The 25652-nt window shown below is 42.8% G+C and overlaps 1 protein-coding gene across 1 annotated transcript in view; it reads right to left on the bottom strand.

The window, feature by feature from the left end:
* RBM44 (RNA binding motif protein 44) overlaps nt 1-25652 on the bottom strand; it is a 127916-nt gene that overhangs the window by 1640 nt on the left and 100624 nt on the right. The window contains exons 13-14 of the mRNA XM_089672659.1: nt 22665-23778; nt 14346-14476 (exon numbers count right to left, since the gene is read on the bottom strand). Of these exons, the coding sequence (XP_089528785.1) occupies nt 14346-14476; nt 22665-23778 (1245 nt within the window). The remainder of the gene's footprint in view (nt 1-14345; nt 14477-22664; nt 23779-25652) is intronic.

Raw genomic sequence — 25652 nt, 5'->3', positions numbered from 1 at the left:
CACCGAGAGTAAGTGAAGATGGAACCACAAAGCTTTGCACCAATATAAGCTCTCCAAGTGCAGTGATAACTTTTCTGGGAGGTAGACTTACAAGACTTTAACATAGTTAGGATTACTGAGCCAGACAACCCCATGTTCATCAAAACCTGGCTTTCAATAGCCACGCCGTCAAAGCCAGCGACTAACGCAAGGTGAAATACTGGCCCTTGGGACAGAAGGTCTTCCAAAAGAGGCAGCCGCCAGGGAGCATCCGCCACCCAAACCACATCGGTGAGGCCAGTCAGAAGCCACCAGGATCCTTTTGGCCTAAATCCTGAGCAGCAGACAAGAAATCAGAGGGGGGGGGGTGAGGGGGTGGGCATGTAAAGGCATAGATGAGATTGTACTGATCCCACAGTGCCACTAGCATGTCCGTCGCGTCTACCAGAGGATCCAATGATCTTGCCACACACCTTGAACCCTTCTGGTTGAGACAGGACACCGGAATATCCATGTCCGGCCTCCCCCATCTTAGACAGGGACCACTCGCCCTGATCCAGCATCTGACGGCTGATCCAAATTTGGTCGTCACCACAGTCCAACAAAGGGGAAAGAAGAACTTTATTGCTGGAGACCGCAGCCACCAAAGGAAAGAGGCCCTCGTTGACTGCTCCAGGTGAATCTGATTGTCCAAGGAGGACCTTTTCCATTTGGATAACATGTCTTTCTGCAGTGTTCTCGTATGGAACTGGGCATACAGAGTAACTTTGAAGGTAACCACCAAGGCTTAGAATGTGCATGCAAAAATGTAGGGATGGCTGCTTGCAGGACAAGAGTTGCCGGACCGATGACCTAAGCTTCTGGAGTTTGTCTGATGGAAGAATCTCCGTGGCCTGTTCCAAATCAAGAATCAGCCCCAGATACTCAAAATGCTTGGATGGGGTTAACACAGACTTACTGAGGTTTAGGATCCACCCGAAGTCCTGTAGGGAAAGTATGGTGATCTCCACACTGTTCATCAGAGATGAGAGAGTCTCCGCACGCAAAAGCAAGTCATCCAGGTCCGAGGCCAAAATCTTGGTAAACACCCGGGGAGTGGAGGCCAGACTGAAGGGCAGCACTACAAATTAATAATTAACTTCCAACAGCAAAGCAGGCAAGTGTTCTTGATGTCTATGGAGGTCAGAAAACCCTCCTGGTGGAGAGAATGGATTCCATTTTAAACTTGTGAACCTGCAAGTAGGCATTCAGGGTCTTGGGGTCCAGGATCAGGCACACTCTTGTCTTGGGAACTGTGTTTCTACTCAGGGACCAGAACAATCACTCTGCAAAGAAACAGGTCCTGCACAGCACAGTGCCTGCAAGAGCAACAAATTGGGGGGGGGGGGGGGGGGGAATCTGTCCATGGGCCCGGAAACTAGTGAAGGCGAGCCCCCACCCTGGAAATGGACAGGGGTAAACCTACATGCTGATCAGGACTTATCCACAGGTTTGGAGGGCTTCTGGACCCTGGGGCACTTGGTGCCACCCATGGGAATCTTGAAGGGTTTGGAACCCTTTGAACAAATAAAATCTGCTTATGTGTTGTGAAGGGTCTGTCCACCCTTCCTACGCAGGTTCTTTCCCTTCTTATCAAAAACAGGTGACAGAGTACTTTTCTTCCGCAGATCAAGATCATCCAGCATAGCCCTAAAAGGGCAGGTCCACCAGGGCCTTTTGAGAAGTATGGTCACCTAACACTTGGGGCAAAAGGACCTGTCACAACACCACCACCAAAACGGAAAGTTTGGAGAGAAGTGTCGCTACATCAAGGGATGCATCATAAACGTGCTTTAGTCCCTGGACCAACTGATCCACCAGCTCCACATATACTTGTGGGATCTGGCTCGAGTTGAAGGCTTGTCGCAGAACCCTGGCCCATACAGTCAACATCTGGGATACCAGGGCTATGGCCAACACAGGCCAGAGTGCTGACCCAATGATCGTGAACACAGATGGGGCAACGCCTCCACCCTATGATCTGCAGAAGGAAAGGATTCCTCCACCAGGGTCAATATGGCCTTCTTGAGCCAGGAGATGGGGGATCTACCAAAGGAGGAGAGGTCTACTTCTTCCGAAGGGCCTCCTCAAAAGGAAAACCTACTGTGAAGCACTTAGGGAGCACAAACAGATGCTTCGGACAACCAAAGGAGAAAGGCACCACATCAGATGCCCCAACAGAATCCTTAATTTTAAGCATTTCCCACAGAGAATCAATGACAGCTATGACCAACACCTTCTCCTGTGCAGCTACAGAGGTGGAGGACCCATTCTCCCAGTCCGAGGATTCAGGGGATACATCATTGGGATGCACAGTAAATGTGGAACCAGCAGCAGCGGAGCCTGACTGGGGTTCAGAACAGTCCAAGGAAGAGGGTGATGGCGGCGGGCACTTCTTGCTTGCCTTGTGTCCAAACGCTGCCTCAAGTGCGCCTATAGGAACCCGTCACATCCAGGACGGGATCTGGAGGGGAAGTGTGCTCCTGAGATTCCATAGGGACCTCGCCACTCGATAAGTGCTGCCGCAACCAAGAACTCACAAGGCACTTCGTAGGAAAGACCACCCCCAGGTTGCCCAGCAGACTGAGAGGGAACCCCCAGAAAGGGCTCACCGCTGGAACACCAGAGGTTGAAAGGAGTCCCCCACATGCTGCTGTGTCCCACTCAGAAACGCGCTCCACTGCTCCCACACTCTCTGACCCTCAGAAGAAAGGACATGGCCGCGGGCTACATGAAAATAGCCACTTAGGACCTCTCCCAGCCAGCTCCCACAGTCAATCCTAAGCAAAATGGCTGCTGGGCATGGAAAGTACAGAGATGTATCTGAAACCCAGTGAAAATGGTGGTCGTAGCTCCCAAAACATGGCTGATGGCCGATCAGAGCCACGTGGCACCACAGAAACCCAGACCAGCAGGACAGAGGACAGTCACAGAGCTAGCATATAGAAGATGGCCCAGTAACTCCCATAGGCAGCAACTGCATACATGACAGACCGTCCAGAACCTGCACCCTTCACTGCAGTAATGGTAATGAGTCTTTCACATCGCTGTGGAGGGTTTTGAGCACGAATGGCCTGTTTAAAGGTCATACCAAGGCATCGCAATCAAATTTAAGTCTGGACTTTGACTAGGACATTCTAAAACCTTAATTTTATTTTTCTTTCAGCCATTCAGAGGTGGACTTGCTGGTGTGTTCCAGATCATTGTCCTGCTGCATAACCAAGGTGAGCTGGAGTTTGAGGTCACAAACTTATGGCCAAACATTCTCTTTCATTATTTTCTGGTAGAGCACAGAATTCATGGTTCCATCAATTATGGCAAGTCGTCCAGATCCTGAAGCTGCGAAGCAGCCTCAGACCATCACACTACCACCACTATGTTTGACTGTTGGTATGATCTTTTTATGAAAAGTTAGTGTTAGTTTTATGTCAGATGTAACAGGACGCACACCTTCCAAAAAGTTAAAGTTTTGTCTCATCAGTTCACAGAATATTTGCCCAAAAGTCTTGGGGATAATCATTTTTGGCAAATGTGAGACGAGGCTTTGTGTTCTTTATGCTCAGCAGTGGCTTTCGCCCAGTCTCTTTCTTATTGTTAAATCATGAACACTGTCCTTAACCACTTGACCTCCAGAGGATTTACCCCCCTTCCTGACCAGGCCATTTTTTGTGATGCAGCACTGCGTTACTTTAACTGACAATTCCAGTGTCATGCAACGCTGTACATAAATTAATTTTATGACCATTTTTCCCCACAAATAGGTATTTGATCACCTGTGCGGTTTTTATTTTTTGCGCTATAAACAAAAAAAAACAAAAAAAAACAAAAAAAAAAAAAACACAAAATTTTTGACTTTTTGCTATAAAACATATCCAGTAAAAAAAAATGTAAGTAATCTAATTTATTCATAAATGTAAGCCAAAATGTAATCTGCTACATATCTTTGCTAAAAGGAAATCCCAATACATGTAAATTAATTGGTTTACATGAAAGCTATAGCGTCTACAAATGGCAGTATATATACTGGAATTTTTTTTTAAACTAGTAATGACAGCAATCAGCTACTTATAGCGGAACTGCGGTGGGCAATTGTCAGTTAAAGTAACAGCGCCGTATCGCAAAAAATGGCCTGGTTAGGAAGGGAGGTAAATCCTCTGGAGGGCAAGTGGTTAACGTGGTAGTAAACTCAAGTCAACAAAAAAAAAAAAGAAAAATATCTCTGAAAAGTAATGTTATAATGTGCTAGTATGCATTGCATACTATAGCACATTATGAAAAAAAAAAAAAAAAAAAAAAAAAACTTACCTTAGAATGAAGCCCACTGACAGGACTTTCATCTTCACCTGCTCTTCTTTCCAGGTTCACGGGCCCCGGCCGCTTGATCGGCTGAGGCGCAATGACGTTACTCCTGCAAATGCATGCAAGTCTTGGCCGGGCACAGAGCTCTGAAGGAACAGCACTGGTATGCCGTTCCATTAGATCACATGCGCTGGAGATGTCACTGGCTGCAGGTGCAATGAATATCTTCTAAACTGTGCATGTTTAGGGGATATTCTTTGTACCTACAGGTAAGCTTTAATATAAGTGTACCTGTAGGTACAAGTGTCCAGTGGGAGTTTACTACTACTTTAAATATGACAAATATGCAAAGATTAAAAAACAAAAAAAATCAGGAAGGGGGCAAATACATCTTCACAGCACTGTAGATTATCTAGCCTGTCGCCCAGTCCAACTGTTGATAGAAGATCTCTGCAGGAAAGGAAAATCCAAAGAGTCATGGGTGCAACCTCAGGCTCCTGCAGACTCTCAGGATAGCCGGTCTGTCCGAAACCTTGTACAGGCAGGCAGTTACCTGAACAGAGGAAAATCAATGGATTATGAGAGCGCTCACCAGCACCTTCACAGTATGTAGAGAACGGCAAGCCTTCAGCCAAAATGGCCAACAGTACTTTTAGGTATTCATTCACAGGAAACGGTCAATGGATGGCGTGGCCATGTGGGCAGAACCCTGCACGGCCATGTTATTTTCAAATTGTGACAGCAGTTGTGAGGAGAATATCCCCCCCATCTGCTGTCACAGAGAGGGGTGATAAGGGGAGAGAGGCTGCAAATATTGGAATAGGTTACATGTTTCAAAGGTGAATGTATACTTTTAAGAGAATATAAGCCCTCACTATAGAACTCTTGTTCCCTTGCTAAACATACTGTTGAAAGTCTTGTGGTTGTTTCAAGAGCCCAAAGTCAACAGCGTGCAGCTGAAAATCCAACCCCCACACCCCCCCCATCCCGGGTACAAAAGTCTCAATTGCACAAACCGTGCACAACTATCCTTCACAGGTCTTCATATATTCTCACCAGGGTCTCCCCAATCAGAATGCGTTATGTATCATATGATCTCTCTTTCTTCTTGACCATCTATTCAACTTCCAAACTCCAAAGCAAAAAAATTTAAAAGTGTAGTAATTTCCGCATATAATGTAATACGCGACACACCCGTGAAAAATATTGAACACTGTGAATCATATCCACCACTATCCACACAAATTACTTTTACCCTCACAGGGTGAGAATGTGCATACAACTCTCCATCACTATAGTTATCCTCTTAAATAAGAGTGTGACTATGCTCCATCCACCTCCAATGTGCAAATAGATCAACGTAATCATTCCCTTCCCCTTCAGGCATGCACCTTACCCTGCAAACATTGAAAAGTACTTTTCAATACTCTGTAATCCTCACTACATTTCTCCTTACCCGCTCTTCATAAACTCTCAATGACCATATAAAAACAAACATACAAGGTTTCATTTTATGAACCTTCCCTAGTGTGATTATTCTCTCTCCAATGTACCCCTACTTTATCAACAGCACAAAACTTTAACAATGAGGGGTTGCATTTATGTACAGTTGCAAGAAAAAGTATGTGAACCCCTTGGGATTACGTGGAGTTTTGCATGAATTGGGCATAAAATGTGCTCTGAACGTTATCTAAGTCACAACAATAGAAGAACACAGTCTGCTGAACATAATACTACACAAACATTAGATGTTGCTATGGTTTAAATTGCACATAACATTCACAGTGCAGGGAGGAAAAAGTATGTGAGGCCCTAGCTCAGCAATGGGCAAACTACGGCCCGTGGGCCGTATACGGCCCGGCGGACCTTTTAATCCGGCCCGCGGATGTGGCTGTCAGGATGTGTGTAGGCGGGGCAGCGTGACGAACGTGAGGGGAGCTAGGCTCCTTTCACAGTCCGCCCTGAAGACCGGAACGGCGCGGGAACACGGCGAGAGGAACACGCGGAGCAAAGGTAAGTGAATTGACACAGGGGGGACTTGGCTTACTACTTGGGGGGGAATAGTACTGTGGGGGATGAAATACTATATGAGGGATGAATTACTATAGGGGGGATGAATTACTATATGGGGGATGAATTACTATATGGGGGATTAATTACTATGCTTACTATGGGGGAATATTACTATACTTACTATGGATGACACATACACATCATTCATCTACTCTTGGTCCAGCCCCCGGGTCCAATATATGAACCCATTGCGGCCCTCAAGTCAAAAAGTTTGCCCACCCCTGCCCTAGCTTAATGACATCTCCCAGAGCTAATTGGAGCCAGGAGTGAGCCAACCTTGACTCCAATCAGTGTGATGATATTGGATGTGTTGCGAACAGCTGTCCTGCCCTTAAAAAACACACAACTATTTTGGGTTTACTGGTTTCAAGAAGCACTGTCTGATGTGAACCATGCCTCGCAGAAAAGAGCTCTCAGAAGACCAACGATCGAGAATTGTTGACTTGCATAAAGCTGGAAAGGGTTACAAAAGTAGCTCCAAAAGCCTTGATGTTCATGTGTCCACGGTAAGACAGACTGTCTACAAATCGAGAAAGTTTAGCACTGTTGCTACTCTCCCTAGGTGTGGTCGTCCTGTAAAAATGACTGCAAGAGCACAGCGCAGAATGCTGCATGAGGTAAAGAAGAATCCCAGAGTGTCAGCTAAAGACCTACAGAAATCTCTGGCACATGCTAACATTTTTGTTGACACATCTACAATAAGGAAAACATTAAACAAGAATGGAGTACATGGGAGGACACCACGGAGGAAGCCATTGCTGTCCAAAAAGAATATTGCAGCACGTTTGAAGTTTGCAAAAGAGCACCTGGATGTTCCACAGCACTACTGGCAAAATATACTGTGGACCGATGAAACCAAGATTGAGTTGTTTGGGAAGAACACACAACACTATGTGTGGAGAAAAAAAAGGCACAGCACACCAACATCAAAACCTCATCCCCACTGTAAAACATGGCGGAGGGAGCATCATGGTTTGGGGCTGCTTTGCTGCCTCAGGGCCTGGACGGATTGTTGTCATTGATGGGAAAATGAATTCCAAAGTTTATCAAGACATTTTGCAGGAAAACGTATGACCATCTGTCCGCCAACTGAAGCTCCGCAGAGGATGGGTGATGCAACAGGACAATGACCCAAAGCATACAAGTAATTCAACAAAACAATGGCTGCAACAGCACAGAATACGCCTTCTGGAGTGGCCCAGTCAGAGTCCTGACCTCAACCCGATTGAAATACTGTGGCATGACCTTAAGAGAGCGATTCACACCAGACATCCCAAGAATATTGCTACACTGAAACAGTTTTGTGAAGAGGAGTGGTCCAAAATTACTCCAGATCGTTGTGCAGGTCTGATCTGCAACTACAGGAAACATTTGGTTTAGGTTATTGCTGCCAAAGGAGGGTCAACCAGTTATTAAGTCCAAAAGTTTGCATACTTTTTCCTCGTAATGGCGGCGACCAGCGACTTATAGCGGGACTGCGGTGGGCAGTCTCACAATAACTGACACTGGGTGGGAACTGACTGCCACTGACAACTCCAGTGACACTTATATAGTGATCAGTGCTAATAAAAAATGGCAATCAAGGGTTTAATATGAATCTAAGTATAGTGTGGGTGCAAATGTACTGCTTTTACTCATGTGTGGTGTTTCAACGCTTTTGTTCCATGGAGAGAAGATCCGAATGATTCTGTGCCTGTATTTACAAATACAGGCACAGCTCTGCTTCTCCATTTATTGTAGGAGACCTGCTGACAAACATGTCCTGCAGCAAATTACATCAGGAGTTGGATTGCACATGAGCACTCCTGCCCAGAAAAAATAAAGAGACATATGGGTATATCGCTGGTCCGCAGTACGTTGCCTACACATTCTGAATGAAGGAGCACAGAGATGCCTTTGGAAAGCTGCATTGTCAGTCTGGGAAGAGGGGAGTGCTGGATGTACTAGCAGATTTACATACACTGTCAAATTGAAGGTAAAACGCCAGCTAACACTTTTTAAGCAGTTAAAACAACATGCTTTCTTTTACATAAATGAATAAAAGCTGACCACTGAAAGCACTTGAATCAGAGGTAAATGGCTTGCATCAACCAACAGTTACACCTACTGGACAGCGGCTTTTCTTGAAAAACAACAGATTTACTGGCTAGATCTCAAGATGAAAATAAAGGAAAGAACATCTAAAAAAGTAAAAATGCATCCATCCCATCTAATAATCGGTACGCTTCAATATAATACATTTTTGCTTTGGGGTTTAATTCCACTTTAACAGAAGAATTTGGAAGAAAAAAAAATGGAGCACAAAAGGAGGGAAGCTTCTCTGAATGGTGAGAAAATGTCTATCATCTAAGGCAGGCTTTTCAACCAGGTGCCTTGTCAAAATGCCGTAAAATTGACCAAAAGGTGTATACAAGCAGCAGGTAGATTAATCCTGCCTTTTATTTACACAAAGCAGCAGGTTTTCACTATTCACTTTTATGACCTTCTAGCTGCCGGCATCCTAACAGCCAATGACATCAGTTGATAAGGAGGACGTCAGGTACATGCACATCATCCATGTTTGCCCCTCCAACCCAGCACTGGGGTGACATTACCACAGTGAGGAGGAGAAACAGAGACACACTGAAGTACTAGTCAATACCAGTGTGCAAAGGATTATTTGCTTTGGAAGAATAAATCACCTCTAAAGCTGGGTGTACTATGTGTGTAAAATTGTTTTTTACATTTTACAATGGGGTGCTTTGAGTTTGTGCAAAATTTTAAAGGGTGCCTTGCCTGAAAAAAGGTTGAGAACTCTGATGTAAGGACACTAGCAACAGCCTGAGGCTTTCTAGGAGTGGAAGGGGCTATACAGGGGATGTCTCTTCAGATGATTGGACATTGGGAAAAAAGAATGCTGAAGGTAGTTACATATGATTATGACTTGTGTCCTGTACTATATGATTAAAAAATACTGGTTTAGAAGTAAATAAAACTAATTTAACCACTTGCCACATGCCCGCAGTACTTATAGCAGAATACATTTTGGCCTAAATTTATAACTAAAGTTGAGTTTATTGGATATTTTTCATAACGGGGAAAAAAAATATTTTTTCTACTTTCTAAACAAATGAAAAAAAATGAAATGAAAAACCCAGTGGTAATCAAATACCACCAAAAGAAAGCTATTTGTGTGGGGGGAAAAAAGGTCAGGTAGAGAGTAAGTGTTCCCCAGGGTTGCTTTTTTTTTGTTTCTCTTTTTAACTGAAGGATCTCAGATTTATGCTTGGTTCACACCAGTGCGGTTTTAACGGCCGCGGCACAGCAGCCCATATGGGCTGCTGTGCCTTGCAAAACACAGAGAAAGTCTCTGCATCTTTCCAGAAATAGTCCACACTGGGAAACGCACTACAGTGCGGTTCCCAGTGCAGGTGTGATTTCCAGTGAAATTAATGGCACCTGTCCGTGGGTTCTGTATTTTGTTTACTTGCAGCTGCAGGATGAAGTGTGGGTCCCACAGTGGCTTCCACCCGCATTCATGTGAACTGAGCCTTAACCCTCCCATCCAAATGGCTGAGTCAGTTTGAAGGAGCAGTAAGAAAAATTGTGCTTCGCCTAAAGCAGGGATGCACAGATATTTTTTTTTTTTTTACAGCGAGTAAAAAAAGTACCAATACTTTGTTTTTGGTACTCGCGGATGCCAATTACCGATACCTGCTGGCAACTGTTTTGTTTACACAACAACTGTCAGCAGTGTTAATTTAAAAATGAATAGTTATTGTACAAAAAAAGTACACATTTTATTCTGTAATTTGTCCCGTTTAAAATGACACTAACATTATGATTCTGGTACAAAGCATTGAAAAGTTATTTACAAATTAAATTTTTTTATTTTCAATTTTGCGCTTTTTTTCAATGTGAAACGTGTAAATATACGTTAAAAGTGTAAAAACAATAATGAACAAAGCAAATAAAAACAAACATTTTTAATTATTAGTAGTTTACAAAAATGGAAATGAACAAAGAAATCAGCAGGAAATTAAATGGAGAAATAAAGCGTTAATTAGGGCTGATTAGAGTAAATTAAGGGTTAAATTAGGGGTTTCTTTCGGAGGTATGTGATCGCCTGTGCGGTTTTTATTTTTTGCGCGATTATTAAAAAAAATAAAAATAAATAAAAAATAGACCGACAATTGCTATTAACCTCTCTGGTGGTCTAATTATGTTAATATTTTGAATGTCAATGTGGTGCTTTGCATGGAAATTTGTTGTTTTATATTGTAGGCCTGTAATTCTTAGGAATAACTCACTTAAATCTGTCCAAAGAAGAGTCTAGTAAACATCCCGTGTATAATAAAGTTTGAAACACGAACTCAAATTATAATATATTAATTATAAAAAATATAATAAAAATGTAATTCACTAATGTAATAAAACCAAACTCTGAAATTTGAAATAGAACACCAAGTTAGCACATCACTGAGCTCAGTCGTAGAATCGTCGCTGTCGTAGCTTTCATTGTCTGATGACGAATTTCCCCACAAATCACTGTCTTTCAATTCTGCAAGTGATTCTAATTCACCATTGCTGTTTTCTAGCTGGTCTAAAACCGTTTTTGACCTAAAGGAACGCTTTTTGGATGCCATGAACGTTCTCAAGTTTCTAGGCAGAAAAAATTGTAAAAGTACAGGCAGGGCACTGGATAAAGCACTAGGGACAAAAATTAGGTGAAAAGGTTTGATACAGTAACGTAATCCTAACAGATTACAATATATTATATCTATCTTTTACATTTTTTGAATCTCCCGCCATTTCCGCCCACTTGCGTTGTGACGCTCACAGGGAAGGGAACCCGGAAGCAGACATTGGCCGGAGGACATTGGGGGATCGCAGGACACAGTAAGGATCGGGGGATTGCAGGACAAGGACTATACTGTAATCCCAAGTGTGGCTCGGGGTTACCGCTTTTGGTACTGCAAATTAACCCCGAGTCACACTCGGGATTACTGCTGGGAAAACTAAACATGTCCAGTAAAAAAAAAAAAATTGTAAAAAATCAAATAGTCATAAATTTACACCAAAATGTATTCTGCTACAAGTCTTTGCTATAAAAAAATCCCAATACGTGTAAATTAATTGGTTTACGTGAAAGTTATAGCATTTACAAAAAGCATTTTTAAAGTTAAAAATTTTTTACTACTAATGGCGGTGATCAGTGACTTATAGCGGGACTGCGGCAGACATTCTGACACTGGGGGGAACTGACTTGGTGTCACTGACATATCCAGTGACACCAATACAAAAAAGCACTGACACTGTACTAATGACACTAGGCAGGAAGGGGTTAAGACGAGGGGCAATCAAAGGGTTAACTGTGTGCTGGGATTGTTTTCTAAAGGGCAGTGTCAGTGTGCTTCAGCCATCCAGAACAGTGTGCCCGACCTGACAGGGAGGAGGACTGTCGGTAAACAAAACAGTCCTCCTCCCCATCAGAGATCTTCGGAAATCACTGGTCGCCGGTTGAACTGTTAGTAAACAAAACAGATCTCCTCCCCCATCAGAGATGCTTGGTAATTACCGGGTATATCAGTATTTATTATTTAGTCTGTAGGAAAGTTAGAGAGCCGACAAACTATAGTATATATCTGAAAATCTAATAAAGTACTGACAGCCAATCTAATTTCTTGAGGCCCAAAAGTGCCAGGACAGTACAGATATCCCCCAAATTACCCCTTTTTGCAAAGTAGAAAGTCCGAGGTATTTAGTAAGAGCCATAATTTTTTGGAAAATGAAGAAATTAAGAAAAAAAAAATGTTATCACAAATTGCGTTTTTTTGTTTTGTTTTTTTACATGCTGTCATCAGTGCAGTACAGCATCATATTACTGTTCTGGTGGTGATCAGAGACTGGTGACAGTACAAAAAAAATATAGTTTTTTTTAAATTACCTTTTTTCCTTTAAGATTTGCTTTCCTAATATACTGTGACCCACTTCAGTGAGGCTGCATATACAGTCAGGTCCATAAATATTGGGACATCAACACAATTCTAACATTTTTGGCTCTATACACCACCACAATGGATTTGAAATGAAATTAACAAGATGTTCTTTTACTGCAGACTTTCAGCTTTAATTTGAGGGTATTTACATCTAAATCAGGTGAACGGTGTAGGAATTACAACAGTTTGCATATGTGCCTCCCACTTGTTAAGGGACCAAAAGTAATGGGACAGAATAATAATCATAAATCAAACTTTCACTTTTTAATACTTGATTGCAAATCCTTTGCAGTCAATTACAACCTGAAGTCTGGAACGCATAGACATCACCAGACGCTGGGTTTCATCCCTGGTGATGCTCTGCCAGGCCTCTACTGCAACTGTCTTCAGTTCCTGCTTGTTCTTGGGGCATTTTCCCTGCAGTTTTGTCTTCAGCAAGTGAAATGAATGCTCAATCGGATTCAGGTCATGTGATTGACTTAGTCATTGCATAACATTCCACTTCTTTACCTTAAAAAACTCTTTGGTTTCTTTTGCCGTATGCTTTGGGCCATTGTCCATCTGCACTGTGAAGCGGCGTCCAATGAGTTCTGAAGCATTTGGCTGAATATGAGCAGATAATATTGCCCGAAACACTTCAGAATTAATCCTGCTGCTTTTGTCAGCAGACACATCATCAATAAATACAAGAGAACCAATTCCATTGGCAGCCATACATGCCCACGCCATGACACTACCACCACCATGCTTCACTGATGAGGTGGTATGCTTAGGATCATGAGCAGTTCCTTTCCTTCTCTGTACTCTTCTCTTCCCATCACTCTGGTAAGTTGATCTTGGTCTCTTCTGTCCATAGGATGTTGTTCCAGAACTGTGAAGGCTTTTTTACATCTCGCTTGGCAAACTCTAATCTGGCCTTCCTGTTTTTGAGGCTCACCAATGGTTTACATCTTGTGGTGAACCCTCTGTATTCACTCTGGTGAAGTCTTCTCTTGATTGTTGACTTTGACACACATACACCTACCTCCTGGAGAGTGTTCTTGATCTGGCCAACTGTTGTGAAGGGTGTTTTCTTCGGTCATCCACCAAGGGAAGAATTCTTCGGTCATCCACCACAGTTGTTTTCCATGGTCTTCCGGGTCTTTTGGTGTTGCTGAGCTCACCGGTGCGTTCCTTCTTTTAAAGAATGTTCCAAACAGTTGTTTTGGCCATGCCTAATGTTTTTGCTATCTCTCTGATGGGTTTGTTTTCTTTTTCAGCCTAATGATGGCTTGCTTTACTGATAGTGACAGCTCTTTGGATCTCATCTTGAGAGTTGACAGCAACAGATTCCAAATGCAAATAGCACACTTGAAATGAACTCTGGACCTTTTATCTGCTCATTGTATTTGGGATAATGAGGGAATAACACACACCTGGCCATGGAACAGCTGAGAAGCCAATTGTCCCATTACTTTTGGTCCCTAACAAGTGGGAGGCACATATGCAAACTGTTGTAATTCCTACACCGTTCACCTTATTTGGATGTAAATACCCTCAAATTAAAGCTGAAATTCTGCAGTTAAAGCACATCTTGTTCGTTTCATTTCAAATCCATTGTGGTGGTGTATAGAGCCAAAAATGTTAGAATTGTGTCGATGTCCCAATATTTATGGACCTGACTGTATGTGTGTACATGCGATGGGAAGGTGATAAAGACTGTTAAAAAGGGTGAAGCTACAAAGTACTGAATGGAATCAGCCCAAATTATTTCGGAAAATATCTAGCAAGTTCTCTAGAATAGTTGTTCTTAGGTTTATGTAGGACTCGCAAGCCAATCTAGGGCCCAGTTCACTTCTGTGCAGTGCGCTTTAGGGGAGTTGAACCATATACAATGAAAATGCATCAAAAATGTAGCAAGCAGATTTTTTTTTTTTTTTTTTTTTTTAATGCACCACACCTAAAGCGCACATAAAATGCACTGGCGTTAATACTTACCTTGTAACATCAGTATGATGCTCTAGCAGGTAATCCATAACTTTCTTAAACTGGCTCAGATTCAACTTGTTAGGGATGATGATGGCTGGAACCTCAGATGTTAGGTCAAGTTTTGGATACACACCCCATTCCTATGGGCAGAAACAAGAAGCTACATAATTCAAAGTACATTTGCTTGAAAAAACATTGCAACTAGCAGCCTAATGTACTAAAAAGTAATTTGGTACTGCAGTTACTACAACAATAGCGTTTTAATCTATACAGTACCAATATACTAACTATTTTACAAGTGTCTCCTACATATAAAAATAATTTTTTTCTAGAAAATTACTTAGAACCCCCAAACATTATCAGCATAACTGAGTACACCGCAACAGATTTGTTAGAAAACCTTTACTTTCCTTTCAGAATCAACAATTTCTATGGGACAATATACCGAAATGCGGCCCATTGATGGCAAACAAGATTTGTTAATTTGCAATCACAAAAAGTATTTTTGCTAACATGCTTTAAAGAACACGTTGCAAAAATGAATGCACCCCAATGAAAGTCTTAAACCAGCCATGCATGGGTCGCATTCTGATTTTTCTTTAGAAAATATGAAATTTTGTGCATTTTGTAACCTGATGTTGCCACCATTGAGTTCAAAATTCAACCAACCGAGCCTTCCATTTCACCTCATCTTGCTACAGTAAAGAATTTCCTTTTCTTTCCAGGTCGCAGCTCTTGCTCATTTCTTTTCGGTTTATTATTCCCGCAGGATTCTCCCATCATTGATTCGAAATTTGTTTGTTTTTCAAAAAGTTTCCAACATGCCGGATCACTCAAATTTGATGGTCATGTAAAAATCGTCAGTTTCTGTGACTCCACTAATGGTGCTAAATTCGAACGAAAATTCTTCCAAAGGTTTTTGAAAGAAAATGCATTCGAAAATTGACCCGTTTATGGCTGGCTTTAGGAGCAAAGAATTCAACTACAGGTGAGTCTTATTATTCATTAAGCAGGTGTCCAGCAGACAGCGGATTATAAAAGGGCGTTACTTAACCACTTGCCGACCGCAGATAGCCGAATGATGGCTTCACTGAGGCCGGTCAGTTCTGGGTGGGCGTCATATGACGTCCTCCCAGAACACGCTCTCCTGCGCACCTGGCAATCTCCGTGATCGCTGTGTTCTACAGACACAGCTGATCACGTGGTATGGTAAAAGGCCAAATCACAGCGGCCTTTTACCATGTGATCAGCCATGTCCAATGACACACTGATCACCGGGAAATGCAATTGCTGGTTATCGGCTGCACTTTCCTCACGCTGTCACAGCGTGAGGAAAGCACTGCCAAGAACCAGCAGTTTTCAGAGGGGGGAACGGCACAGATCATCAGGGCACTGATGATCAGTGCCCAGCAGTGCCACCCACAAGTTCCCAGCAGTGCCGCCCACAAGTGCCCAGCAGTGCTGTAGTAATTGTACGCACAGAGATGGATGCGAACCTCCATTTTGCCAAAGACCTCCATCTTTTATCATTTCTACTCCCAAATCAGCTTCCCTCCAATCCCCCCTCCCTCTCTGTTGAGTGTCATGTGGTCTGTATGATGCCAGAGATCACAGTCATCAGGCACAGTGGGAGAGCTCACGGTTATAAACCCCAATTAGCCTGGCCCCCATATGTCTCTGAGACTCTTGCTTGGAAAAGGATCGTAAAGCCATAAACCAGTCCTTCACTGGGCTTCAAAGACATTCCAGCTAGCTTTAAAACAGACTCACATTTAAAAACCCACTTTTCCATATAATTTTATATCTGGAGCTGGGAAATAATTACATAAAAACAAAGCATATATTCGGTTAGCTCAGTTTAATGCAAGTTGTCTCATATCTTACACCCCCTAGTTGGAATCTACAGGAGAGCAGAAAACGATATCTCCTTAACCGTCCCAAGCAGGTATGTCATATTTAATATCTAGACGTTCAGCAGATAATTCTGCTTATTAATCTACTAGTTGCTAGGCTGCTACATGCACCTAGGGTAGGTTATGGATCATGATATAAGCTGGAAGGGATTTTGGTTCTAGCTTGGGTCTCCGCCTAAACACCCCTCCCCAAATGAGGAGATTGGTTCTCTGCTTTAAGGAGACACCCTGCTGAGTTCCTAGAAAAGGCTGTTATGCTGGGAGCAGTTAAGTTGAAGAAATCTCCCTTTTAACACCGGAACCAACTTGGGAGATAACACCCCTTCTGCTCTGAAACTTTATCTGCTTAAGCCAGGACTTTTGGCAAGTACTCTACCTCTCTGAAACTTCTGTTATCTCTTTGCTGTGTTATTGCTCTCTGTATTTATATGTATGTATATAATATATATATGTGTGTGTGTGTGTGTGTGCGCTACATCTTTATCTGTAAATATTGTTATTGCACCGTTTTGACCTTTTTAGTAATAAATCCTATTATCTGAAAAGTGTTGAACTGTTTCTAAAGCTCTTTAATGCAAACTAAGGATCCCTGTCTCTGAAGAGCAGTACTGTGTGTTTTTAAAACCTCTATATATCTCTGCCTGCGGTGACAGTGGTACACAGACGATTATTCAAACGTGTTATTGCTAATATTGGCGAGTTTCCTCCTACTCTGTACAAAAAGGTGGTGGTGCCAGTGTGAAGGGTTAATTGCGTAATTAACCTGACCCAGTAACAATCGCTCTCAGGCTGCAGGTACATCGATTATGGTCCATTAGCTGTAAAATCTTTGTACAGGGTGCAGCTGAGCGTGGCATTATTACGCACGCGACAGCACGGTTTTAGATTGGCTAGTCCCTTGGTCACAAGTTGGTGAGAAGGGCTGGGGGTGGGGTCTGATGCCGCGACCGTCACAAGTGCCACCCACTTGTGCCCAGCAGTGTCATCAATGACTTAGTAGGAGGCCAGTGGATAACACTAGCATTGGATCCAGACAGAAGTGGAAGAGGTTCCTCAATCAAAAATGTAGATGCCTGCCAATTGGACAGAATTACAAATCCACAATAGGACGCGCATTGGACAAGGTACTTATATGGTCCAAAAAGCCCCAAGCAGAAAAGGGTCGCTCTGACATAAAAAGAAACCAATCCTTTGTCTAGTGGCAACTGTCCTCCCAGTCCTCTCAAGGAATATAGCCATTTAAAATGTAAGGTTTGACATGTTGGATATTTACTCAGTGCAACATCATCTTTTAAATTTTACAAAAAAGTAGGGTAATTTATTGCTTTTTTGTGCCCTAAAATTAACTTGTGTTTTTTACGGAAATTTTGCAGTAATATAATGCGACATAAAAAATTGGTACTACCACTATTTTATTCTCTAGGGTCTCTGCTTTCAGAAAATATATGTTTGTGGGTTTTATGTAATCTTCAGGCCTAAAATTATTTTTTAAACTTGAGCAAAAAAAAAAAAACCCCGCAAAACCAGATCTTGCAGCGAAAAGGATAAGCCTGACACTCCCCTTCGCTGACGAGCACCCAATCAGTGCAAGGTCTCTCTCCTCCCTGTTAGTTGCGGGTGCGGTGTTGGAGACAGGCAGGGAGGGGAGGAGGAGATAAACAGCGCAATGCTAAAATTATTACACATTTAAGTTGCCATAAAGCCCCTTTTGTTTTTAAAAGCCCCAGACATTCCTAAAATCACCACCGATTTAAATATGGTTTTGGTTACAATTTATTTCTTTTCAATTGGACAAGTAGATTGGGACACCGATTTAGTCCTTTGACAAATAGTTTTTAAAAAAATTTCCACACCCGTGTGTATACACACACATTTATTTAGTGCTCGACAGTGATTTAATCTACATTGTCCTTCCAGATGTCCAAATAAACTTTCAAAATCCCGGACAATTCTTCTGTCAGTTATGGCTGCAATCTTTCTTGGTCTACCTGACCTTGGCTTGGTATCAGGAGATCCCCAAACTTTCCACTTCTTAATAGGTGATTTAACAGTACTGATTGGCATATTCAAGGTTTTGGCCATCTTTATACGTCCTTTTCCATCTTTATAAAGTTCCATTGCCTTGTTACGCAGGACTTTTGACAGCTCTTTTCCGATCCCCATGGCTCAGTATCTAGCCTAGTCAGTGCTTCCACATAAGAGCTAACAAACTCATTGACTATTTATACACTGACACTAATTGCAATTTAAAAAGCCACAGATGTGGAACATTAACCTCTAATTGGCATTTTAACCCATGTTTATCACCTTGTGTGTGTGTACCAAGGCCAAACATTCCAGGGTATGTAAACTTTTGATCATGGCCATTTGGGTGATTTCTGTTACTATGATTTAAAAAGGAGCCAAACAACTACCGTATTTTTCGCTCCATAAGACGCACCTGACCATAAGACGCACCTAGGTTTTAGAGGCAGAAAACAGGAAAAAAAAATTCTGAACTAATGGACTGCAGACATAGTACAGAAGATGACCAGAGACTGCGGACACAGTTCAGGGGATGACCAGAGACCGCGGACACAGTTCAGGGGATGACCAGAGACTGCGGACACAGTACAGGAGATGACCAGAGACTGCGGACACAGTTCAGGGGATGACCAGAGACTGCGGACACAGTTCAGGAGATGACCAGAGACTGCGGACACAGTTCAGGAGATGACCAGAGACTGCGGACACAGTTCAGGAGATGACCAGAGACTGCGGACACAGTACAGGGGATGACCAGAGACTGCGGACACAGTACAGGGGATGACCAGAGACTGCGGACACAGTACAGGGATGACCAGAGACTGCGGACACAGTACAGGGATGACCAGAGACTGCGGACACAGTACAGGGATGACCAGAGACTGCGGACACAGTACAGGGATGACCAGAGACTGCGGACACAGTACAGGGATGACCAGAGACTGCGGACACAGTACAGGGATAACCAGAGACTGCGGACACAGTACAGGGATGACCAGAGACTGCGGACACAGTACAGGGATGACCAGAGACTGCGGACACAGTACAGGGATGACCAGAGACTGCGGACACAGCACAGGGATGACCAGAGACTGCGGACACAGCACAGGGATGACCAGAGACTGCGGACACAGCACAGGGATGACCAGAGACTGCGGACAGCACAGGGATGACCAGAGACTGCGGACAGCACAGGGATGACCAGAGACTGCGGACAGCACAGGGATGACCAGAGACTGTGGATAGTACAGGGGATGACTGCTGACCTTTGGGGAGGGGGGGGAGCGGGTACTTGAATTTGACAGGTACCCGCTCCCACTTCCGCGGAGTTGTTCTTTCATCTTACCTGTTCCTCTATCCAGCCGCGCGCTGTCTTTTCCCGGCTTCTGTAATGGAGCTTGGCATGACAGCCGGGTGCCCAGTGCGCATGAGCGATAAGCACTTGCGCTTTGTGATTGGTCCGGCGGCTTCTGGGATCTGTCATGTGTCCCAGGTGCCGCCTTACCATTCACAAAAAGCACCGCTTCCTGCGCATGCGCACTTGGCACCCGGCTGTCATGCCCACACTACAGAAGCCGGGAAGACCGCGCCGCTGGATAGAGGAACAGGTAAGATGAAAGAACTCCACGGAAGTGGGAGCAGGTATCTGTCAAATTCAGGTACCCTCTCCCCCCCCTCCCCAAAGGTCAGCAGTCATCTCTATAAGGTCCCGCTGTAGAGCTGAGCAGCCGGCCCGGTATTCTGACACGGCGGCAGTGGAAATACCGGACCGGCCGCTCCATAAGACGCACGGACATTTTCCCCCCTTTTTTTGGGGGAAAAAAAAGTGCGTCTTCTGGTGCGAAATACGGTATTTGATAATAAATGGCTTCATATGATCATCATCCTTCAATAAAAGAGCATTTTTTGGCATGACCTGTCATATTTTCAATATCAATGCCAAAATTTCACAATTTCTGCCAGGGTATGTAAACTTTTGCGCACAAGTGTGTGTGAAAGGGGTGGGGTGGGGGCTGAAATTACACTCTGCAGAGCTCTGTGTAGAGAGCTCTGATAATTAATTGATTGGACAGAAGGGAAACACCGCCCCATTCACAGAGCACACAAGTACAGAGCTGGGGCTGTCAATCTCCTGGAACCTACTCCCGTCACTTTTTTTTCTCGTCAGGAAAACTTGTCAGAAGTAAAGCTCCTTTCATACTGATCTGCCGCAAAAACGCATAGGTGTTTTTACCATGCTGAGCATATTTTTAAAGGACTTCGCAGGCATTTTTGAGGTGCTTTTCTGGTATTTTCCATTGATTTCAATGGGAAAAGGCATTTTTGGGGCTTTTTTTTTTTTTTAAACACAAAAACGCTTCAAAAACTCCTGTGAATGTAGCCTAACTCATGCTGATAGAGGAAAAAGCAGCAGACGGAAATTATACTTATTGCTCTTAATTGAGATGTGTACACACTATAGAGAGGTATATTTCACATTTACAACTACTTTTATTTTCCTATAAACTGATACTTTTCACAAATCAAGGGTGAACCAATCTATATTAAAATTAATGTTTTATACAATATTACCGTATTTGCCGGCATATAAGACGACTTTTTTGCCCTGAAAAACATGCCTCCAAGTGGGGGGGTCGTCTTATACGCCGGGTGCACTTCAGTTGGGATAGATATAGCTGCCATAGTGGCCTCCCGATGCCCGCCCGCCTCATTCTACATACCATCCAGTATCGCGCGGTATCCAGTGCGGCCGCGGCGGGTCATCAGCGTGGCTGCGGCGAGCATCAGCAGTGATACAGGGTTGCCAGCCTTTTCTGCTCGGCGGGAAGCAGCGGCGCTCCGGCCCGCCCCTTGTCTATGCAGAACTCGCACATGCGCACTAGTGCCAATTACAGGGAGATGCAGGGACTGGCCGGAGGCGCTGCAGTCGTGTACAATGGTGACAATGACAGGTACTGTAGTGGCACTAATACTACGGGCACTCATGTGAAACCGGTAACAATAAATGCACACAGGGGTATACTTTTATACATTTTACAACTTTCTCCTCGCCCCCTCCCCCCTTCTTATGCACTCCCTATCCAAATCTCTTATCAGGTCATAATATACCATATGTCACTTGGTATTAATATACGGTACTATAATACTGGTGCTATCCATAATATGGATTCAAGGGCGGACCAGACTGCTGCTAGTGACATGTAGACGGAAGGTGTGCGGAAGAGGGGGTAGTCTTATACGGCGAGTATATAACAAACTCTATATTTTGAGTGGAAATGTTGGGGGGTCGTCTTATACGCCCAGTCGTCTTATACGCCGGCAAATACGGTACCTTTGTTGTGAAATTATAGTACTTTGTTATTTACTCATGTGCTTTTATCTTTAGGCCTATTTGTATCAGTGATTTACACTCACCAACACTTTATTAGGTACACCTGTTCAATTGCTTGATAACACAAATTTCTGATCAGCCAATCACATGGCAGCAACTCAATGCATTAAGACATCTTAACATGGTGAAGACTACTTGCTTATGTTCAAAGCAAGCATCAGAATGGGGAAGAAGGGGGATTTAAGTGACCTTGAACGTGGCATGGTTGTTGGTGCCAGGAGGGCTGGTCTGAGTTTTTAAAAAACTGATTATCTACTGGTATTTTCACGCACAACCATCTCCAGGGTTTACAGAGAATGGTCCGAAAAACAGAATATGTCTAGTAAGTAGCAGTTGTGTGGACAAAAATGCTTTGTTGATATCAGAGGAGAATGGGTAGACTGGTTCAAGAATATAGAAAGGCAACAGTATCAAGGCAGTTCTGAAGGCAAAGTGGGGTCCAAACTAGTACTAGAAAGATATACAGTACCTAATAAAAGTGACCGGTGAACATACTAAGGAAATTACATAATGTGGTTACTAAAGTTAGAAAGTGATTTTTCTTTTCTGTGTTTGGGGGCAAAGCTCTTTTTGTTATGAGATGCTACTGTTGCTGTACTCTATTTTCATAACTTCCACCTACTCATCAGCCCCTGAACCGAATACTATACAGAGTTTTAAAAAAGAAGCTATCAATATGTCCTGAAGGGGTTAAAGTGACAAGAGTCTAATTAGTAAACATGAGTCTTACTCATTTTAGGAAGGACCTTTGCCATTATTATTATTGAAATTGAATGCATGGCAGTGGGCTAAGTGTTATTCTTTTTAAAACAATTTGCAGCTCTTGGCTTCTGTGGAAGTTAATTGCCTATGGATTGTTAAAATTCAGTCCTTGGAAGAAATTAAAAACTCTTCAGAAACCCCTTAGTACTACAAAAATGTTAACCATAACTCAGATCTTTTGAGAGAGTTTTACTTTCATATTCTGCTTAAGATTTAGGGACACAACAAAAACCTTACCACTTCTTCCAAAGGTATGGATCCACTTTGCCGAAGATCAATGTTTGAAAGCTGGGTGAAGGGATCTTTAGTATTGGTAGCTATTGTGCTACAGCAGGTTTCATTGGTTTTGGGTATAGCCACAGTGTCTGGGACAAACTTTGGAAATCGCAAAGGAGCTGCAGGTGTAAAGCTGGCTCTTTCGGAATTATCTTTTATCTTTTTTTCAAAAGTAAGTACACTGTCAGATGCCGCTGGCATTTTACAAGCAGCTGTTGCGGTTGTTAGCAAAGTGGATGATACTACAGAAGTTTCTTTGGTTCTTGCAGATTCTGTGCTAGCACATTTGTTCTCAGTGGATTTGGTTATATCAGAAGCACGTTCTTTACTTGGCTGGATAGCGGTTTCTCTGGTTAGGGTAGTAACAGTACTAGTATCTTTATTAGACATTCTTGTGCTGGAATTTACAGACACTGTGTTGGGAACTGGATTTCTTTCAGTTGGTTGTGGTTGAACTCCAAAGCCTACATTCTTGCCAAAAACAAACTGGCCATTAGAATTCAAGTTTACACTTGGCTTACACATAGAAGTGTTCACAGGAGTTTGGAAAGAGAAATGAGAGGCAACAGGAATTGTATATAAAGGATAAGAGTACTGAACATATGTTGGACTTGTTATGCTGTTGTAGGGCATTCTATTTGCAAGATGTAAATGCCTTGACCACTGAGAGGAAGGAGGCATGTAACCAAAAGTACTACAGGTTGGAGCAGATAGAAATACTTGGCTTGTGCTAGAAGAGGATGGACTGTTGTATGGTATGTTTGAAAAAACATTCTTATTCTCCCAGTTGGATCCGCTTTGAATTCCACTGTGTGGGATAGGTTTAGAGAAAGTGCTAACATCTTCTGGTTGTGCTCGAAAGTTAAAACTTTGAGGTTCACCAGTGCCAGGCTTCTTTTTATCTTCAGGTAAAGTGGCAGAAAATATTTTAACCTCTTGGGAAGCAAACTGAAACTTCTGAATAGAACTCTTCACAACACGAACTTTCAATATTTTCCCAAAAAACATCTTTCCATCCATTTCCTTCGCAGCTGCTTGAGCTTTTTCTAAGCAAGTGAAGAGGAGGACAGCATAACTTAAAGATAGAAAAAAGGAAACAATTAGTAACTTTTCACATACTATAAAAAGATTCCATTTCAAGACTTCATGAGAGATTTTCTAGGAACTGCTATGTGCCACTACAAACTGTATAATTTGATCCTGCCATGCAGATAAAAAAAGAAAAAAGGACTACAACCAGCAGAGGCTCTGAAAACTGAATGTTTTACTGCAGGTACCTTACCTCCCGACCTCAAAACTATGAAAAAATATCTAACAGAACCCAACAATTTTTTTTTTGCTGACTAGTGCTCTCCTTTAACCACTTCATATCTGGTACAATGTTTACATTTTGCAGCAAAGTGGATGATACTACAGAAGCTAAAACATTTTTTGTAAGACTTAAACGCCAAACATAAAAAATATATAGGTTTGGGGGTTCTAACAGGAGAACAGTACTTGCCTGACTACATTGTGCAAAGTACAAAGTTTGGTGGAGAGAGAATTATGGTGTGGGGTTGTTTTTCAGGGACTGAGCTTGGCCCCTTAGTTCCAGTGAAGGGAACTCTTAAGGCGTCAGCATACCAAGACATTTTGGAAAATTTCATGCTCTCAACTTTGTGGGAACAGTCTGGGGATGGCCCCTTCCGGTTCCCACATGAGTGCACACCAGTGCACAAAGCAAGGTCCATAAAGACATGGATGAGCGAGATTGGGGTGGAGGAACTTGACTGGCCTGCACAGAGTCCTGACCTCAACCCGATAAAACACCTTTGAGATGAATTAATGAGGAGACTGCGAGCCAGGCCTTCTCGTCCAACATCAGTGCCTGACCTCCCAATTGCCCTTCTGGAAGAATGGTCAAACATTCCCATGGACACACTCCAAAACCTTGTAGACGGCCTTCCCAGAAAAAAATGAAGCTGTTAAAGCTGCAAAAGGGTGGGCCAACTCGATATTGAACCCTATGGACTAAGAGTGAGATGCCATTAAAGTTCATGTGTGTGTAAAGGCACGTGTCCCAATACTTTTGGCAATAGAGTGTATGTGTTGGGGTGCAGTTACATTTTTTTTATACAATTAATTTTTATAATTTCATAAATATTACAAGGGTCCTGTCCTGGAACCATATAGAGGTTGGGATAAACAGCTCAATCTCGGTGTTTGCTGAGGATACAAAAGATAAGCTGGGCAATAACGTCACAAGAGAATATAACAACTTTACAGGAAGAGCTCGATAAAATAGAGGGGTGGGCAAACGATTGACAAATGAGGTTCATAGGTAAAGTAAAAGACAAACCTCTAGAAGAATCAAGGATGGAAAAAGATCTGGGGGTCCTAGTTGATGACAGACTCAGCAACAGCATGCAATGCCAAGCTGCAGCAAGCAAGGCCAATAGAATATTAGCATTCATTAAAAAGAGTATTTACTTAAGGAAAAAAAAAAAAAAACTACAATTCTGCCACTTTACAAAAAACTCTGGTTCGGCCACATCTCGAGTATGCCGTCCAATTCTGGTCACCAGTCCTCAAGAAAAATGTGCTGGAACTGAAGAGTCCAGAGAAGGGCAACAAAGCTAATAAAAGGGACATAAGGACCAATTACAAACTCCCTGGAGAACAGACGCTTAAGAGGGGATACGATAGTGTTATACAAATACACTGCTCATAAAAATTAAAGGAACACTTTAAAAACACATCAGATCTCAATAGGGAAAAATCTCATGCTGGATATCTATATGGACTAATTAATGTGTTAGGAAAGTAAGGATGTCACATTGTTCAATGGAAATTAAAATGATCAACCTACATAGGACTGAATTCAAAGACACCCAAAAATCAAAGTGAAAAAAATGATGCAGCAGGCTAGTCCATTTTGCTGAAATTTCATTGCAGTAACTCAAAATGGTA

This window comes from Staurois parvus, unplaced genomic scaffold, assembly GCF_062004578.1.
Source record: "Staurois parvus isolate SC_StPar_1 unplaced genomic scaffold, SC_StPar_1.0 ptg000011l, whole genome shotgun sequence".
NCBI classification, from domain to species: Eukaryota; Metazoa; Chordata; class Amphibia; order Anura; family Ranidae; genus Staurois; species Staurois parvus.
Note: the sequence above shows the minus strand (reverse complement) of the source record. Positions and strands in the feature narration are given on the sequence as shown.